At 38.5% G+C, this 21269-nt stretch overlaps 1 protein-coding gene across 2 annotated transcripts in view; it reads right to left on the minus strand.

Annotated features, from left to right (window-relative positions):
- Rictor (RPTOR independent companion of MTOR complex 2) overlaps window positions 1–21269 on the minus strand; it is an 89367-nt gene that overhangs the window by 51476 nt on the left and 16622 nt on the right. For both annotated transcript variants that reach the window (XM_021183027.3, XM_021183026.3), the window contains exons 3-4: window positions 9990–10087; window positions 1042–1106 (exon numbers count right to left, since the gene is read on the minus strand). In XM_021183027.3, coding sequence (XP_021038686.2) covers window positions 1042–1106; window positions 9990–10087 — 163 coding nt within the window. The remainder of the gene's footprint in view (window positions 1–1041; window positions 1107–9989; window positions 10088–21269) is intronic.

The following is a 21269-nucleotide window of genomic DNA, read 5'->3' on the forward strand; positions in this document are numbered from 1 at the left end:
CTGTAGGAAAACAAAAACGTTCTGTTACACAGGTTTCAAAGACACCGCAGTTCAGTGGAGGTTACTTTGCCCTCATCTGAAATGCTTGGGAGGAGAAGTATTTCTGATTCCTTGTATTTTTAGACTGAGACTACTTTTAAGACTATTTCAAACTGAGTGTCTCTTACTTGAAAATCTAAACCCCCAAACTTGTGAACACTTGAGATGGCTCTAACAAAGTCTCGGATTTTGGAGCATTTCAGATTTTTCATACTTCAGGATATACTCGCATATCAAGTTCTTTCTTGGCTAAGGTATCCCAAACTTTTTGTTATATACAATTAATTCTATTTAAGAAAAGCCAACCAAACAACCAAACAAAAACCACTAAAAAGTAAAGAATTGTATTTGGTGATGTCTTTCTTCTGTGCTTCCTCTGAATAGTCACATAATTCAGCCAATTGGGAGTTTTATTCATCTTCTGGCATATTGTGTAAATGCAAGAAGAAATCCTATAATCTTTTCAAACTGTATCTTTAGATGTTTCTACAATGTATCCTTTATTTGCATGTGTGCTTCAACATGTCTCAAAGGATAATTAGTTTAATTCAATAACAAGATATTTAACAGTAGTAAACACATACTACTATATTAATGTTTACTCCCAAGAACATCAAAAAGTGATACTGAAACTGCTTGATCAATTACCTATTAGCCTACAATAGGTTTGTAATAGATACATTCTTTCTTAGGTAAAATCTAGGGGTTTTTTGTTCCAACGTTTCCTGGAAAGAATGAGAAATTCAGTCTGCAAACTTAATATTTAATTACAATCTTTGGAGAAGTTCAGGTAAGGCTGGGTATTTAGGTCTAGCTCTTTGTACCCAGCAGTACAGAATCTGAACGAATGCTCACACGACCGAGTTACTGACTCTTCCTTTCAGCCAGACAGTGTGTCTACATGCACCAGGCATGTGCTGCAGGCGTCCTAGCTCTAACTTAAATTGTTACAATAGAAATTACTAAAATAAGGGATGGAAGAAAAACCTGAACTAAACTTACCAAATTATGATGTCTTCATAATTAAAGCCCAGTTTTTCTTCACTATGGCCAATATCGCAAAGAAGCTGTTAGAAGAAACACAAAAATACCTTACATATGAGTTTAGATTGATATGCTTGTCTATGCACAATTTTAGGCACAAAAATGGAACGCTTTTCTTTAATAAATTTCTAAAAGAATCTGTAATCGTATAATAAAAATACAGTGCATTATTTCTACCATGTAAACTTTACTTAACCACAACTTTCGACTGACCTCTTCCCTGCACTTTTTGAACTGCCTGTCTTTTGTCGTCTTCTGCCGTGTTCCCGTCTGAGCCCCCACTGCCATGGCCCTGTGTTTACTGCTGACTGTCTACAGACAGCACTTCTTCCCCACGGCCTCGGCCTCGGGGCTGGAGGCTTTAGTACTCTGACCCCGGTTACTCTTAGCTTCACTTTCCCTCCTTTCTTGCCTGTGTCATTCAGGATGCATAAGATAGCACTGCTGTTAACTGGTTATTTTTTCAACCCACACCCAGTTAATAATAGCTGATATTCACACCGGTTTCCCTTTATCGTTCTTCCCTAATGTCACAGTGCCCCCACTGGTCACGAGCTCTGTTGCTGCTACTGGTGACATTCTTTGCTCATGTTGTGATCTTACTTTTGCCTAGGTTTGTACTGGTTTTTGTTTGGAAGTGATTTTATTTTCGTTTTTAAAGCAATTTTGGCGAACACACTGAATTTTAGTTTAATTGCTATTTTCTTCCTAAAGTTTCAGGCCACTTGGTTGCTCAAAGTCTAGCATAAATCTTGCTGTCTGCTCTTTCAAAACATGTCTTTTTCCTCACATTCTTTCAGCCATTTTCTTCCTCATCATTGGCTATCATCATTCCTGCTTTGATTTGTTCAGTTGTGATTTCCTTTGCATCCACTTTGTGTAAAATAAATAATACCTTGGGAATCTCTGGTTTTGAACATTTTATCAATTTTTAAAAAACATTCCATATATTATCTCTTCAAAATCACTCTGTCCAAATCTCTTCTCTTCTGCTGGCAAAAGGTATGTGTATTTTCATTAAATCATCTTTTCTTCTCTATTTTCTCTTATTTCAACTGTTCCGTATTTTCTACTGTCTGAACCTTCTCTCCTATACCAGTGGTTCTCAATCTGGGCACTGAATGACCCTTTCACAGAGGCCACAGATCAGATATTTACATTAGGATTCGCCACAGCAAAATTACAATTATCAAGTAGAAACAATAATTTTATGGCTGAGGTCACACAACAACATGAGGAACTGTTAAAGGGTCACAGCATTAGGAAGGCTGAGAACCACTGCACTAACACATCTAGGGATTTTTAGATTTTAGATAACGTATTTTTCTTAAATTAAATTAAAACTTTTTAAGATTCTAGTGAAAAACCTTACTTTTTCACTCATTTTCTCCACAGTTCTATTTCTTTGCTACTTACATGGTTATTTTTCAAGGTGCAAACTGATATAGACGCTAGCATCTTTGAGGCCTTTTTAGTAGCTGTAGTCCTTTGATCTGACCATGCAATCAGCTCTGTCCTTTGCTGGCTCCTGTGCTCTTTGCAGACTGTGGCATTTTTCCTATGTGAGCTCAGCCTTCTCTCTGGCACTGACAGAACTGCCACCCTCTGGATCTTCCTCACCTCTAAAGAGCTTCCACTGAAAGCTTGTTATTAACAGCCCTAGTCTCCAGGATAATAAATTTTATTTGTCTTATAAAAATACTACAAATTTCTATGTCAAATTTTCTGCCTAGCTTAGGCGTTAAGTATCTCATCCGAGTTAGCCCCAGGGCTCAACAGACCCATGAAGAGGATCTCTGCCCCCGCCTTTCTTATCCTTCAACGCCAGCCCTTTCTCCTCAGACAACTCGTGGTCATGCACTGTCTGTGCTTCAAGTCAGCACAGAGTCTTCCCTGAGAACAAGAGACGGACGCCCACTTCACAGGAGCCTTTCTCTGCACCTCTGGCCTCCGTACTTCTGGATGGCCAAGTAGTTTGTTGTCTTCAAACAACACTCTCTACTTGTTTTTAACTCTGGGTTTGTTTGGGGGTTGTTTTTTTTTGGGAGGGGGTGGAGTTCTCTGTGTAGAGCCAAAGAAAAACCCTAGGTGACTTTGGTATTTGTCACTGTGAAAAGAAGAGACCCTAAAGAACAAACTCACAAGTTTACTATTCTCTCGGTAACACATGTGCACATAAATACAAATATACTTACAACAGTAAGCTTTAACGTGGCTTTAAGATCATAGCAAACACTATGTTAAAAAGTGAAGTAAGCGTGTGTGTGTGTGTGTGTGTATGTATATGGCATACCTAAAAGTGAAAGGAACATATCAGTCACAAATATGTGCGTGCTGGTAGCACATCTGCAGTTCCAGTCATTGGGAAGCAGAGACAGGAAGTCTAGGGGCTAGAGTAAGTTCCAGAGGCCAGCTTGGGCTACATGAGACTCTATTTTCAAGGAAAAAAACAAACAAACAAACAAACAAACGATGGACTATAGCATATATGATAGAAAAACTAAGATTCCTTTCTAGTTTGCCAGGGTATCAGAACATACACAACAGAAATGTACTTTCTCAGGATTTGCAGACCTAAAGTCCAGATGTGGGCTGAAATCTGTCTTGGAAAGGGCTTTCCCTTTGGCTTGTAGATGGCTATGCTTGTATCTTCAAATGATCTCTCCTCTGCACACATCTGTGTCCTCATCTCTTTTAAGGACAGTAGTCATACTGCATTAGATCCGCCCATAGCTTTTCTAATAGCCTAAATCCCCAAATACACCTCTATTTTTAAGTTCCTAAGAGCTAGAACTTCAAACATTTAGGGAGAACAAAATTGAGAACTCTAATTCAGCCAGCCAAGTTAATACAGATGCTTATAATAATATAAAAAGGAGGAAAACTGGATAGTAAAAAACAAAATTTTTCAAGGCAAAGAAAATATACAAGAAATTTACTGAGGAAATAAAATAAAATTGGCAAATAAATACAACATAAAACTGTGTTTCCTAAAACCTAAAAAATAGATCTAAAAATTCCACTTAAAATTGAAGTACCATATACGATTTATTGCTGAAGTATAAACTAGAAATATTTCACCAAATTTGGAAAAAGCATCAGAAACAAAATCTACCTTTGTAGATTTATAGATTTATAAGCATTACACTTACACTATTAGTTTTTAATACTAAATAACTGTTCTTCTTTCATCAAGGACTTCTCTCTGCAACAGATGCAGACCACTACAGAAAACCACTATGGATCAAAATGCCTGTTCCCAGCTGACGCTTCTACAACACAACTTCTGCACCCAAGGCTCAGAGGTGAAAAGATTATAAGAGCTAAAAGAACAGGTAGGTAGTTTGCTGAAAGATTTTTCCTCCGAGGAACACAAGAGAAAGTACCCCGAGGAAGTCTGACAAAATGGCTGGCTAGACATGACCTGAACAAGGAAGACACCCACTATGCCTTGGAGGAAGACAGAAGCTCAGGGGGCCTCATCCCCAGAAAAAGAACTGGGCAACTAAGGAAGGCAACAAAGTGGAAAATTGGTCTTCCCCAGGAAAAGCATAACTGTTTCCACAACAGCAAATGGTCAGTCATCCCTGAAGGCTGGATGGGGCAGTGACTTAGGGCTAGAGAGATGACTGAGCAGTTAGAGCACTGGCTGGTGTAGCAAAGGAGCTGGGTTCAGTTCCCAGCATCATGGCAGCTCCTAACTGGCTGACTCCAGCTCCAGGGGTCTGATGCCCGCTTCTGGTTATCTGCAGGACAAAGTACCCACAGGATGTACTGACATATATTTGTGCAAACACTGATGCACATAAAGTAAGTAAATCTAAAACAAAAAGAGAGAAAAAGAGAGACCCAGTGATGCACTGTCAACGTGAATTGTTTGCCTGAAATTAGAACCCAACATTTCATCGTCATAACTATGTAAGAAACTAACTTCTTTTCATTTTAGTCAAGTTACTTTAGGTTTGTTAAATTTGCTGCCTACTGAAAATAAAGTTAATACCAATCAATACCATTAGAAAGCTATAGTCCTGTCATAAACATGTCAATTGTATAAGCAAAGTAAATGCTGAAGACAGAAATCTTCAAATAGGCTAAGGTTGCTACGTCACTGGTACACCTGCTTATGAAACCCCACACTCATCCGTGTCGGATAATATGACTTCCTCACATAATCACACTCACAAAAGGCTACTTCTAAAAATGTCAGAGCGAATTTGCAAATCATCTCTAAAGATTATTTTTCCTTTAAGAATCTATTTATTTAAAATTTCATTTTTATTCCTTCTGATCATGTGTAGGAATACGGGTCTACTTGTGAATACATAGGATGCCTTCAGAGGCCTGAGGCTTCAGCTACCTTGGAGCTGAAGTTACAGGGGTTATGAGCACCAGTGTTGGGAACTAAACCCTGGTCCTCTGGAAGAGCAGCACATGTTCTTGACAAAGGCATTTCTCCAGCTCTGAATTTTCTTATTAACAAAGCCAATTTAAAAATATATAATAATAAATTAGAACTAGGGTTAAATAAATATTTGCCCTATTTATAAGAACACAGAATAACCCAAGTTTAAAAAATTTTTCACACATAGGAGAATTCTGCAGCATAGTCTTAAAGAACATTTATTTGTTTGCTTACTGTATGAGAGGGGTTTGCCTACATATAGATGTATGCCCCACGTCCATGCCTGGTGCCCGTAGCAGCCAGAAGAGGGTATATGATCCACCAGAAATGGAGTTACAGGGTCGTCTGCTTACATGGGGTGCTGGGAGTCAAACTTGAGTCCTCCGGACGAGCCAGTGTTCTGAACCATTGAGCCATCTGTGGTGGTTTGAAGGAGATGGCCCCCATAAATCTCAGGCATCTGAGTACTTGGCCCCCAGTTGGTGGTTGGGGAGGATTAGGAGCCTTGGTAGAGGAGGTAATGTCACTGTGGGTGGACTCTGAGGTTTCAAATGCCTGTGGGCTCTCAGCTGCTGCTCCAGTCAACATGTCTGCTGTTTGCTCATGCTGCTCTGGTGCCCTGCCAGAGATACACTCTACCTTTACAGAGGATAGAGTCACATCCCTCTGTAACTCTAAGCCCCAAAGGTCTTTCTTCTGTAAGTTGCTGTGGCCACACTGTTTTATCAGAGCAATAGGGGGTATCTAACACCATCTTCCAGGCCTTACTTACTTACTGTTTGGCAGGGCTGGACCCAGAGCCTATTCATGCTAGGCAAGAGTTATTCTTTGTCACTGCTTCCTACTCTAACTCTGTGAGACAAGGTCTGACTAAGGAGCTCAGACAGGCCCCTGAATTTCAACTACGTGTATATGTCTTAGTGTGTGTGTGTGTGTGTGTGTGTGTGTGTGTGTGTGTGCGCGTGTGCGCGCACAAACATGAACCTCCAGCAAGTGTGGAGGTCAGAGGACGATTTGCAGAAGTCAGTTCTCTCCTTCCATCACGGGGGTCCTGGTATTAAACTCAGGCCGTCAGGCTTGGCAGCAACTCTTTTACCACCGAGTCTCTCACTAGATCAAGTCCTTGAACTTGAGATCCTTTTGCTCAGCCTTTAAAGTAGCTGGGATTACAGACTATACCACAAAGCCTCACTCTTAGAAGGTAATTTGTACATACATACATACAAAACACAGAGGTGGACATTAAAAACAAATGGAATGGTATATTTAGAAAAATGCAGTTTGCATTTTTTCACATTGCAAATCAATATATACATAGATGGATATAGGCATACACAAACTGTATTTACACACACTGATATCTTAAACTCATCTAAAAACATTTGTATATACATAATAAATTACCAGAGCACTTTATAAAACACTGCATTTAGTTCTTTTAATTCTTATAATGTAAACAAAACGAACAAAAGACACTCACATAAACCTATTTACCCAATGTTTGTTACTACAAAACTAAGTAGCTCCTAGCCACTAAGCTCTGCATCATGGTCGAGTGAGTGCTTTGGAGGGGAAGGTAGCAAATGAGAGAAGGAGTTCACTTTTTACTGTGACCTCTATGCCATTTTCATGTAACTACCTCACATAGACACCCTTTAAATTAAAAAAAAAAAAGCAAATAAAGATGTTTTCAAAGCTTTAAAATGAAAAGGGCCTAAGTCTTCGTCTTTAGAAAGCAAGTCGTTAGACTGCAAACATGCTGTCTGTTGTAAAAACAGAACAGCAGAATTATCCTCCTCATCAGCCTGCCATACACTCTGCTCTGTCTAGTGCAATGATGGCAGAGGACAAGCATGGTGTGTGGCAGGCAACTGATTAAAAGATCACAGCACTGATTTGCTTGCTTCATGGCTCAGGAGGAGGTTTTAGGAAAGCTCACCCTGTACATTAGCACAATTAACACCAAAGCTACACTTACACTTTACAGTAAAGCAAATGCTAAGTACAATGAAAGCCCATTCTTAAAATGAAAAATCCTATCAACCTAACATACTCAATCAGAAGTCTGGAACAAGCTAGATCTGGGATAAAGAGAAGCAGAAGAGTGGAAAGGCACAAAGTACTTCCTGGTCTGAGAAGCTTGGTTTCGATGGCTAGTGTTCTCTAGCTTACAACCAATAGCTAAACTTCAGAAAGAGTGTGTGTTCTAGGGCAAACAGAAGAGAATTCCCAACTAGCTCTTATTCTTCTAGCATTATAATTATTACCTTTTCATCTTCTCAGCTAATCAAGCTACTGGGTTTTTGAGAATGTCTACATTCCACTAAGTAGGCACATGTACATGCAGATTTTATGGGTATGCCACCTCAATAAGTATTTCTTATACCCAGGCTCTAACAATATGGATTTCAGAGGCTTACTATTATAATCAAGTTCAGTATGTGCTTGTATGTGGTAAACTTTATTACAAAATCTACACACATTTATTTGGAGCTGCAGCAGATATTAAATAGAGACATTTTATCTCCTAAGGAACACCTGACTATTCTTGATGAAATTTCTGCTTATCACAATTGAGGTGTGTTAAGTAAATGTTCCTGTCATATGGTGGACAGAGTCAGAAACAAGGCTCAGCCTTCTTCCAAAACCATAACCTGCTCTGTTAAGTCAAGAGTGCTATACCCTGAAGAACCCTGATCTACCATCTATAGCTCAACAATTAAGCAGGCTTATTACCTTCTTAAGAGTTAGTGAAAACCTAGGAAACAGGTAAAAAGCATAAATCAAAATAAAATAAGCTTCAAATTGCCATGCACTCTGCTATAGAGCTATCTTACTAACCAGCAACATGCTGCATCCAATGGTATTAACAGTACTGTGAAATTTCCCCAAGATTGGTCTCTATTAGGTGAGGTTACATTAACTGAAACGTCAGGCTTCTCCTATATCATAGCCAAAGTAAATTTTATCAAGTCTAAAGTTAATGGATTTATTTATGGGGCAGCTCTTTAGACCATAACTGAGGAATTAATCCCTCTTACTGTAAGCATTCTCTACCAAGTCTGGCTATCTGGCTTCCCAACCCAAAAGTACCTGAAGACAGCAAACAAAAAGCTAGCACCAGGACCAGCAGAACAAGCAAAAGTGGATTTTAAAATATGGTTTATAAATACAAAATACACAAAGTCTCAAGACTTCACTACAGAAGTTACCACATAGTCTCCATACAGGAGGAGGAGAGGAAACATGAAGCTAAGAAGAATTAGGAAAGAAAGGAGGGCACAATGGGGCAGAGGGAAGAGAAGGGAGTGGGAGGTGGGCTGGGGGCACGGTTCAAAGAGGGGAAGGAGAGGGAGCACAGAGGAGAAAGGGAGACAGTCCCAGAATACAAAACAAGAAGCATAGACCAAGTAGAGGAAAACTAAGTGAAGTGCTATGAAAGAAATGTAGATAAAGCCAGGAAAGAAAAGAGAGGGGGGAGAATCAAGAAATGGATCCCCTTGCTCCAAGGCCTAGACACAGACAGAAAAAACAAAACACCAAGACAGAGACAGGAGAAACATTGCTGCTCTAGGAATGAAGGCTTAGACCAATCCCAGCCCAAAAGCCTATCTTGGTACCATCCAATGCCTGGTAGAACCAGCCACAGCTGCTTATAGATACTAGAAACATCTCTAGCAGGAACTGAGCCATTTATCAGTGTAAAATACTTGTATGAAAAGTTAAATGATACTTAATGTCTTATGCTTCATATAGCGAATAGCAATTTTAGGGTAGTTTTGTGAAAGCCTCTCTGCCTGAGCTCACATGGATTGCTATTAGACAGCACTGTTCTAGAACGCTCTAGGACTCAGGCTGGTGCCACCGTGTTGGCAACAGCAGTCAGAGCCATCTTACAGCCAACCCTAGTTTTCAAACTACACCAAGACAAGTAGAGCCACACACTGAGGTGAGCAAAAGCAGTTATGATAGCAGTTAGGCAGTGGGGCTTATTTGAGTTACATAAAGATCAACAAAATTGATATTTAATAAAAGGAAATAAAACCATAAATTACACCTCACTTGGGCTCTAATTTAGACGCCGATGATGGGAATAAACAATCAGGATAAAGGAAGAGAAATACAACAGGTCTCTGGGAATTATGTTCGATTCTAAGATGCATAAGAGATTGATAGTCATATGTTAACAAGATAAATAAGCCACTGGATTACAGTGGCTTGCTTCTGGATTTTCTACAGTATGAACATATTCTATCATGTACATTCATCTGACAGCTAGGCATGGTGATGTGCAACCCTGGTCCCAACTCCTCAGGGAAATGGAGGGTACTCAGGGGTTCTGAGACCAGCCTAGACAGCACAGCAACACTCCTCAGAAACTCGGAAACATGATGAAAGCGATGAAAATCTACTAAAAAGTAAATATTTTAAAACTTCTCAATAATCACGAAATGTTTATCAAATCAAATGAAAGACCGCGTGAGTACAGTTTGAAGCTACTTGCCTTAGTGAAGTTATTCAGATGGCCCAGCTTCCTCATATTTGACACTCCTTGCAATCTGGCCACATTTTGGAGAATCTCCCTCAAGTTATCAGAAGGTTCTGGAAGAAAATACAAACAATTTAGCATAAGCTTTGGAGTATTACCATAACCAACATCAAGTATGCTGTAGCGCGCCCCTAAGGTACTGGCTCTCCGTTTACAGTGTGAGCCTTCTCCCCAAGTGCACAGTTGGCTGCGTTCTGAGTTCAATCCTTTCACATTGCCACTGCACGCACATAAGCCCATCGTCCAACGCTGTCTATCACTCAGATTATCGAGCTGTGAAACCAAAAGTCTTAGCATCACAACTTTCATTTCTGTTACTAGGTGACAACCGGGACCAAATAGACTGTCCAAATTTATAAAACCGAAAACTTAGATAAAACATTTATCGGTATACTTCTCACAGCCATGAACATATATATTCCGTAAGGAACAATGATCGCTGGAAATGAGAAGCATGCATGCATGCCCTATACTTGTGCTGGCCAACTGCCTAAGACACTGCCAGGAGGAAAGGAACTTCCCAGACGGGTCTTCTGATCTTCATGTGTTAAGTGGGGAGGGAAAATCTAGGCAAACTGAGTTGAAGACACAAAGCTCAGAGGACAAAAGAGACCATGGGCTACTAGAGAAGTTGGGCACTGCTCAGGAAAAGGACTCTCAAGATCTGAAGATCTGGCCAAGGAGCCTGTGGTGCATTCATTCCGCAGAGCAACAGTCACCGCAGCAGTGCTGAGGGGCCAAGGAGCAATGGATGGAAGCAATTATAGGGAAGGTTAAAAGCACTATGTGACATCCATCAAGTGGGCATTATCAATGTAATAACAACAGCAAGGCAATAAATTCAAGACTCCAAGCAAAGGAAACACGAAAAAACTATCTATACAAAGGCATATCCTAATTAAACTGCTCAGCAGCCCTGAAAGAGGCAGGCAAGATGGGTCAGCTGGTAACTCATACAGGCCTAGGGAGTCAATGTGGGAGAAAATGAACCTCACGACCCTGTCTTGTGGTCTCCATGTGCTGCACTGCACAGGCACACCCAATGCATACACAGTGATAAAACTCCACTCAAAGTCTAAAAGTAGAAAAACCTATCACAGCTCCCTCACTTTACAAGAAAGAGCAGGCCAAGAGCCAGCCAGGCCTCTGCAGCAGTTTATCAAGCCCTCAAAAACAATGTAACATTTCTCAAGCAATTATTTTCAACATCTTGTTTTAAATAAAACAAAAGCAGAATCTTTAAAATTCTATAATAACTCTGGTAATAATTTAAGAGACATTGTAACTTCAATACTTTAAAAAGGAACAACTATTAGCTGTAATTACTGTTTTCCTTACCAGATGAAACTGTCCTGATCTGCATTTAGCTTCTCTTCTACCTAATCCACCACAAGGGTGAAGGCCATGACAGTGCTGGTACCCGGGGAAGCACAGCACCAGACCCTGCTAATTCCCTCTGCTGTGAAGCTGGCACCTGCTACTTCACAGCATCTCCTCCATTTCTATCTTCATCTTTCGTAAATTACAAATTCGGTATAAATGAAATTCACTGTAGTTTTAAGTGGGTTAACAAGGTCTACATTAATGACTTAAAGATCTGCCTAGCAATAAGAAAGAGCAAGTCCTTAAAAAAAATTATAAAGGCCTGATGAAGGTCTTAGCTGGTCCTTTGTAATACTGTTCTGTTGCTGTGTTGTATCTAGACAACAATGAGGAAGGAAAACACGTTAATGATTTAGTACTGTATGGGAAGTTCACAACATTTCTAAACAACCCTTTAGGATAACGTAATTCAGAACCTATGCATTTTCAAGAGTCAAAGAGAAAAGTCCATTAAAAACCCCGGAACCAAAAAATTCCTCAAGTGACATTACTCCTCTCTGCATCCTCACAGTTAAGACTCAGCAGAATTGCCTCCGAGAGCCATCACAAACTTTCAGGGCTGAAACTGTTGCCATTTAAAAAGCACAGTCTGTGGTGAAGAGTGCAATCGTCTCTGAGTTCATTCACTCAGTGAGAATCACCTGAGTTGAGTGCTCATTCTCCTCAGGCCCTGTCTCAGGCACCAAACGGAAGGCAGCACAGCAGCCTTCAACAAGAGCCTCAAACTAGGTGACAGTTGTTTCTTTGTAAATAGTTGTTGAAAACACAGCTCCTCAAACTGCATGTCACTTCCCAGGACAACTCAAAACAGTAAGAAGCCCTTTTCAGACACTGAGATACGAATACTCATGTGCTACAATGTTGCAATCAGGGAACTCTCAGTTTACATTGGGTCAAGGTTCCCCTGAGTAATGAAATGAGAAATTGCTTATTTCTTCTTTCCCTGTTAAACTGGGGTTTGGCAATTTTTTTCTGTAGAAGTCTCAGATAAAAGTCAAAGTATCTTAGACTTTGTAGATCATAAAAGTCTCTTGTATACACTTGACTGCTGTTATACTAAGAAACTGAAGAAAGCATGTATGAATAGAAACAGTTTTGTATTTTAGTCTAGGCTGCTAAGAAACAGAAACAATGACTAGGTATCTTATGAACAGAAATTTATTCTCATAGTTCTTTAAGGCCAGAGTAAGTTTGGTGAAGCACAAGTGAAGGAGTGAAGTCCTCTTCCCTTTAATTTCTCATTATTTCCTCACATGGTGGAGAAAGGACCAAGACAAAAGATGCTCTCACTATCTGCTCATGAGAGGCCATCCTCACATGGTAAGTATCTTCCCAGAGTTCAGTCTCCTAACAGCGGCATGCCAGGGACTAGGATTTCAGAAGACAAATTGGGGATGGACACAAACATTTCATTCACTGGACTCTATCTCAACATGACTTGGGGTAAAGGTGGTGGTTTCTGCCTGCTGTCTTGATGGTCTACACCTGTAATCCCAGAGGTGTATCAAAAGAACTGAGAATTCAAAGCCTGCCTAGGACACACTGGGAGAGAAAGTCAGAGGAAATAAATGACTTAAAAAGAATGCACAGTCCATGGCAGTGAAGAGAACAACATTAATGGCATGCCCATGACTGTTTTGTGTTTTGAAACAGAGTCTTACAAGGCAGTCGTGGATGCCCTTGAACTCGAGGTAATCCCTCTGCTTCTGTCTTGCTTGCATTTTTCAAACAGAGTATATATAGCCCCAAATTAGCCTCAAATGAGCAACCCTCCAATCTCAGCTTCCAGCACTGGGACTATAAACATTCCCTACCACACCCTGCTCTTCCACATCATTTTTTATAAGTAAAAAAGGGAAAGGATAGCTTCTTAAATTTTTATTATTTAAATGCATTTTATACAAACATATTAGTAATATGAGTATTTTGAGAATTAAATGATATATAAAAATTTGCTCAACTTCTATATTCATATCCTTTCATACCCTAAAAATATCATTAATATCATTAATGAACATTTAATACCATCCATAATGTTGAATACTAAATTTTTCAAAACATACAAAATATTCTTTGGGAATTTAGCATAGTAAAAGAGCATAAAATATTAAAAATGAATCATTAAGAAATATATTCAACCCTGTCTCGTAAAAACCAATACATATATATATACATATATATGTACATATATATTCAAAAGCCCTTATATGATACCACCTGACATAGTGAGAATGAGTATTTAAAATGCATTATATATCTGTGTACATTGTTTAACTGTAAGTTTACTTAAAAAAAGATTATCAGTGTTTCTAGGAGAGAAATTATTTTATCAGTAAGTATATTTTTAAAATTTCAAAATAGCAAAAAGCTCTTTGAAGTTAAACATTATGAAAATGCTAATTTCAAGCACAGTGAGAAAATTATCAATAATATTTCCATGATGTTTGTAGAACATGAATTTAATATTTTCAACTATTAATATCCAACAGACAGAATAATTATTTTAAGGTGTATTTTGTTGTTGTGTCTCTCCCATTTCATTTCTGATTTTATTAATTTGAATACTGTCTCTGTGCCCTCTGGTTAGTCTGGCTAAGAGTTTATCTATCTTGTTGATTTTTTCAAAGAACCAGCTCCCGGTTTTGTTGATTCTTTGTATAGTTCTGTTTGTTTCTATTTGTTTAACTTGAGCCCTGAGTTTGATTATTTCCTGCCGTCTACTCCTCTTGGGTGTATTTGCTTCTTTCTGTTCTAGAGCTCTCAGGTGTGCTGTCAAGCTGCCAGTGTGTGCTCTCTCCAGTTTCTCTTTGGAGGCACTCAGCTATGAGTTTTCCTCTTACCACTGCTTTCATTGTGTCCCATAGGTTTTGATATGAAGTATCTTCAATTTCATTAAATTTTAAAAAGCGAAACAGTAGTTTCAAGTAACTAAATATAATAAATATGTGCCATATATTTTACTGTACTATATAGTAATCACAGTACACACACACACACAGAAAACACTTCTGCCACAGTATCACATATTTTTGTCACCATAAATTATATTATTTATGTTGATGTTTGTTTGGTAGAGTATCTGAATACAAAAGTAACTTTTGTTAAAAAAGAAAAATCGGAATAATAAAAGGATACAAAAACATTCTAACAGTTGCCATGGTAATCATTTTTAATTGCCAATTTGACTAGATTAAAGACCCAGAGGAGCAGCAAAGCTTGACTGTTCAAATGTGAAGGTATGCATCATACCCATATACAATCTATATCCACGGACTGGCACGTGAGGTTGAGCAGACTCACTAGAAAGATCTGTTCTCGGTGTGGGCAGGAGCCACATGCATTTGGCCAAGCACTGAGACGAAACAAAACCTTAGGAAACAAAACTAAAATCACTTACAAGAAGGGGAAAATAAAAAAGTCTGGCACCACCAAATGCTGGAGAAGAAGGGGGCATTAGGGCCCTTACACGCTGCTGGGAGAGCATAAAAAATTATATCCCTGCTAGAAAGCTACTAGTACTACTTAACTACGACCCAGGTCTACTAAGTTGTAGTCTAGTCAGACACTGAAATACTGATTAACAAAATACGACCCCTAGGATAGATACTACAGACCAGTCTCAGAACCTTACTAGAAGCCAGCAGGCTAAGTGCACACTGTGTTGTTCCACTTACATGTAGTTAAAACACAGATTAAAGTCATGCAATGGTGGGAGGAATTAGTGCCTGCTGGAAGATGAAGTAAGCAACAGAGAACAGGTGGGAAGGATAGAAATGTTTATCTAAAGCAGTGATGCATAAACCTGTCAAATTTAAGGATGTAAGTGCTGGCTGTTTGACAGCATCTGGAGTCATCTGAGAACAGGAACTTCAATTGAGAAAATGCCCTGTTGGAGTATTTTCTTGGTTGATGATTGACACAGGAGGGCCCAGCTCACTGTGAATGGATGGGCTACCCCTAGGCAGGTGGTCCTTGTTTATAAGAGAGCAGGCTGAGCAAGCCCTGAGGAGCAAGCCAGTAAGCAGCACTCCTCTATAGCCTCTGCATCAGCATCTGACTCCAGGTTCCTGCCCAGACTTGCTTGATGTCCAAGTGTAATAGGGATATATAAACTGAAATAAACACTTTCTTCCTCAAGTTATGTTTGGTCATGGTGTTTTGTCACACCAACTAAGACAGGTGCATTCTGCTCTGTGTTAATGGTGGCATGAAGTTCTCTCTATTATATAACTATATCCCAGATTGAATATCCTCATCTGAAGTACCTGGGACATCAAGTGGCCTGGATTTCGTATGTCTCCAGGTTCTAGAACATTTGCATAGTAAGATGAAGTCTCTTTGGGAGGTGAGCTCTAAATGTAATCAAGACACTCACTTATGTCATACACCCCTTATTCACATAGTATAGAGATAATCATATGCCACTACCTGTGCTCTGACTGGAACCTGTCACATGAGGTCAGATGTAATTTCCATTTCAAATTTCCAGATTAGGAAAGCTCAATCTATACTTCAAAAGGAAGGATAACTGAATTAAACTAACAAAACAACAAAAACAAGGATAACTAAAAACAAAAAAAACCCAAATAATTCAGTTTATCATTGGTTCTGAAACACACACACACACACACACACACACACACACACACTCTCCTTCCCTATGAAAACATGCACAAAACCACTAGGAGAAACCTAAACAAAACAGTCACTCATTTCTTATTTACACATTCACTTATTTGCTCAGTTCTCCACGTAGTCACATACAGAACAGACAACTGTAAATGTTTGTTGATGAGTAAACCTTTAATTTTACATGTTTTACACTCCATTATAACTTGTAGCAATTAACTATGCTTATATCTTATCTGTCAATAAATATATAACAATCTTATTTTAAGTGAGCTTTGGGATTAAACTTAACTGTAATCAACTCCAGATTACATACTCCCCAACCACGTAGTCTGTTAATCACGTAACTTCATAGGGATCCACTTTTCTATCTACAGTGAAAACAGTAACGACTACTCAATAAATACTAACTACAATTAAAAGTTATGTGCTTAGCAATAGGTTTTTATGAATCAATCATGAAAATTACGTGGTTAGCTCAAGCAAATGTTTCATATGTGTGTGTTTAAATTAATAGATTTTATTATAGAGTACTTTGATGCATCACTTTCATGATCTAAGATTTTATCATATTTAAAGTACAATTATCTTTCAGAACTGTATAGTGATTACACAGCCCATACAGAAATAGTAAAATCACAATGCTATATGAATATTAGAAAATTATGATGTTTTCTATTTAGTATGAATGTCTTGAAATCATTATTTAACAGACAAGGGATAATACAGTAATTATAGTAATAAATCTACCTAAAATAGTTATTATATAATAAAATTTCAAACAAACCCTTAAAGAAATATATGTGTTAGAAAAGTAAATTATAATAAACTAATGTGAATTTAATGGTACAAATAAGATAAGGGAACATGGTGCTGTTATTAATATATTATTGACTACATTTAGCAGCTTCGAGAATACTTTCAAGATTCCGTTTTTAATCTTCTATCCTACAGTTTAGCTTGTCTTTAATTTCTCAACGTTCTTTTTACCTAAACTCAATATTCTGGATGAGTTCCTGTGTGCACTGGAGCATTATCTGTATATACTGTTTTTTATTCTTTTTAAACAATAAAAATGAGAGTAAAAAATCAGGTGAGCATTTACCCAAAGACTTTCAAGTCTCACAAGAACATTAACATCTTATTTACAACTACAGGGACCAACAGTCTCGACCATATACTGATTTTCAGGAATTATTTTCTGTATTACAGCAGAGATGAGCATGGATGGTCACTGCACAGCACTCCTCATTAGGCTAAGGCAGCACTGCCACAGGAAAGAGAAATGCCTGGGCTTACAGGTCCCCTGCTGAAAGAGGGGAAAGCTAAGAGTCAGGAAAGGAATGGCTGAAGGAAGGACACATGGAAGGAAGAAAGAAAGGGCAGTAGAAATAGGAAGAAATTTTTTTTTTTTAATAAAACTAGGTTGTTGCGATAAAAGTACTCGTGACAGTGGAGGTTTAATTTCACTAAGTACTGCATGGTTTACTTCTCCGGTAGCCCTGAGAAGCTAGCCAGTGCAGGGATGTGGGAAGTAGTTTACAAAGGATGACAGTAACACAGTGTTAGAGACCTAAGTAAGAAAGTGCCTCCCAGTATTTGGGAGGTCTGCCTGATCACCCGCCATTCAGAAGCCAGTCTAAGCCACATAGTGGGTTCAAGGCCTGCTTGAGTTACAAACAAAGAAAGTGTCTAAAAACAAACAGCTTGGCCAAAACAAACAAACACCACCTCATCTCAAAATGCAAACAAGGAAATAAAAACAAACACCTAAAAATATAATAGGTTAGTATCACTAGCCACTCAAAATTTCAATGAATAACTGTATATATTACTATAAATAAATTCATTAAAATTTAAAATCCATCAAGCTGTTTCCTGGACTTGCTACTGGTGCCAGAGGTAGGAGGGACAATGTATAAAGATTCACAGATCTAACCGCTGATGATAAGCAAGTGTTTAAAAACAAAAATAAAAAATGCTTTGTTAGAGTTTCAGATGTTAGAGACTACTAGTCTCCATTTACAGAACACAGGAATATGCTACTTTAGGCTGACTTTGTAAAATTTGGCATTTATATAACAATAAAAAAAGAAAGAGAAAAAGAAAGGAAAGGAAAAGAAAAGAACAGGACAGGATTCCAGGTCAGCACTGTGAATGATAAAATATGAATTTACAATAGGAACTTCGAATTAATTTTATGACTAGCTATAATGACAGCTGTAGAGTGCGTGTGTGTGTGTGTGTGTGTGTGTGTACAAAGGAACAAATGAAAGTAATGCTACCTCAAAGTTCATCAACTTTCTAAATGAAGAGCCAAAAAAATATATAAAATAAAATTTCCCCCATATTTAACTACACTTTATTGAACTGAAAAAGTTCCACATCTTTAAATAAGAACAAACATATTTAATGTAATTAAAACATAATGGGCTTTGCTCAAATTTGTCAAATGTAATTTTTAAAAATAGCAGCAATTCCTAGGAATACGAAAAGAACAAAAAAAGACTCTAACTTTTTACCTATTATCTGCCATCAGAACACCTGACTCCTGGGCCTGAAGATGGTGAACTAGTACCTGCAGTGTAAGTGTGGTACCCACAGACATGAAAGCCAGGTGTGACAGCAGCATGTCTGTAATGCCAGAGCTTGAGGGCAGGAAGGAGATGGAGCTGGAGCTCACTGACCAGCGAGCCTAGGAGAAGAGATTAAAGGCCATGTCTCAAAAAACTAAGAGGGGAAGACACCTAATGTTTACCTTGTGAGTCACACACTTGATGTGGGTGTGTTCGTGTGCGTGCGTGCATGCATGTATGCACACCCACATCAAATTCTTCTTTACCTCAGCCTCTCAAGTTAAAAGTTACCTAAGAACTAGGTAGAAAGAGCTACTGAATGGATGAAAAAGAAATCAAGTCCTTCCTTAAATTTTGCCTCTTTCTTGTCATAATATTGGGGAATATAGTACACATGAGTAGCAAATAAATGCCCAGAAAAAAAATTAATTGCCCCAGGTATGGTGGCACATGCCTGTAATCCCAGTACTTGGGAGATGAAGGTGCAGGTGTTAAAAACTCAACCTTGGACACAGGAAGTTCCAACCATCTTGGGCTACATGAGACCCAGTTTTAGAACAAAACACACAAAGCACTTTTACTTTGTGCACAAGTATGTACTAAAAATTTTACAAAGGCCAATTTTCAGGCTACAGAAATTTCTGTCATTCAAAGAAATGTTCTTAACAATAATTTTCATGATATTTTTTCTTGAGAAAATATGAAAAAACCTACAATTTTGCTTAATGATTACAATACTGCATGTCCTGCTATCATTTCTATGTCAACCTAACATATCTTACAATGATAATTGCAAGGTAATTAGGCATCCACAGTCCTCTAATTAGGAGCCCTTTATTATAAGAGAAAAATTGTTTGCCTTTAAAATAACTCACTATTTAAATGAACCCCATGAAAGAATAGAACATCTGTGTCTAAGTGCAAAAACAATTAACTGTGTTAGATACCCCAATAATGAGATTAACTCTACACCTAGTGAAATTAATTTCAAATCCCCTACAACTGCTCAGGAGCTGTGTGCACACCGTGCATATTTACACGTACTTTCCCGTTTGGTTTTCTCTATAAACGAGGCTGCAGCTCAGCCCGAGTCTAACAAGTGTCATCTATGAATGTAGGGAGGCACACCACACTCAGAAACTAGTAACAGGCCAGAGGCACAAAGACATCTCAGCTCTGCAGTATACTCAGATGAGTGTGGTTTGAAACCTAGGAAATAGTACCATACAATATATATATATTGGTTTTTCAAGACAGGGTTTCTCTGTATAGCCTTGGCTGTCCTGGAATTCTCTTTGTAGACCAGACTGGCCTCGAACTCGGAAATCCGCCTGCCTCTGCCTCCTGAGTGCTGGGATTAAAGGTGGGCGCCACCACGCCCGGCTCCATATATTCTAATTTCTAAGTTCATTCTTACACTTCTAATTATTTTGTCACATATCTTCTGTCTCTGACTTCTGAAATCTTTAAAACCTTTTCCTTTTCTGTTTTTGAGACATTGCTCTTTGCTGCACTCTTCAGACACAAGTGGACGGGTTCTTTCCATCTCTGCTCCTAAAGCTCACGACTTCCTCTCTGCTGTCTGCTGAAGAACGGAGAGTTCAACATCCACCCAGCTCACAGGCTGCCTGCCCGCTGTCCCCTTTAGCCTTTAAGACCACGGCTTTCCTGTCCTGATCACAGGATGGCATGCAACTTTCCTGGAGCTCTCTGAGTTCTCTGCGTTTCCCAGTGTTCCTCTCAGGCCTGTCTTCCCTCCTCACAGCCATTAGTCTCTAACACAGCCTCAGTCCTACCCTCTGCCTTCAGAGTTCTCTCTCCACCATCTCCGTCAATTTTCTAACGCGGAGGGAGAACTTTAAACTTTTTAAACTTGAAACTTTAACTCTAAACTGTTATCTTCAATTACAGAAACAGGTATTTAAGTTGCAGGACCTGTCAACTTTAATAAAACCTCTATGATCAAAATAATTCATCTTAAAATGAAAAACAGCTTCTCAAAATTCCTTTCCTTATGAGATATGAATAATGGAAATTAAGACTCCAGAGTCTACTTATATCTATGCATGTGGTTTGTAAATATCACTGACACACCTTATTACATATGTTTTAACATAGTTAAGTCAGCCTTTATCATAATTATGTCTTGCCTTCATATTCTAAGTTTTGACCAAGGCCTTGCAGATATTTTCCTATTTAGTATTCAGCAGATTATCTTTTGGTTAGGTATAATCATTAATAACATCAAAAACATGTCATGCTCAAAATCATCACACACACACAAAAAAATGTATTGGCTAATCTCAAGCCCCAAAAGGAAAAATGTTAAGCCTTTTCATGACAGTCTTGAGTCAGGTTAAAGAAAATTATGCATATGTATGGTGTAAATGGAAGTTGATTCACTTATTTTAAAATGACTGTCTTTCTTTCCTACATTTCACTTGGACATTCCTAACAACTTCATAGCATTAAAAAAATCCAAACTTCTGACCACCCAAAAGCTTTGGGCTATTGTAAACAAAATCACTATGGTCCATTTCTACATATATTTTCCAAGAATAAAAGTGTTAGAACACGATATTCTGTGTGGTAGTTTAAATAAGATGGCTCCCACAATCTTAAGCATTTGAATCCTAGTTGGTGGCCT

Source organism: Mus caroli, unplaced genomic scaffold (genome assembly GCF_978045245.1).
Source record: "Mus caroli unplaced genomic scaffold, Mus_caroli_1 scaffold_16, whole genome shotgun sequence".
Classification (NCBI taxonomy): domain Eukaryota; kingdom Metazoa; phylum Chordata; class Mammalia; order Rodentia; family Muridae; genus Mus; species Mus caroli.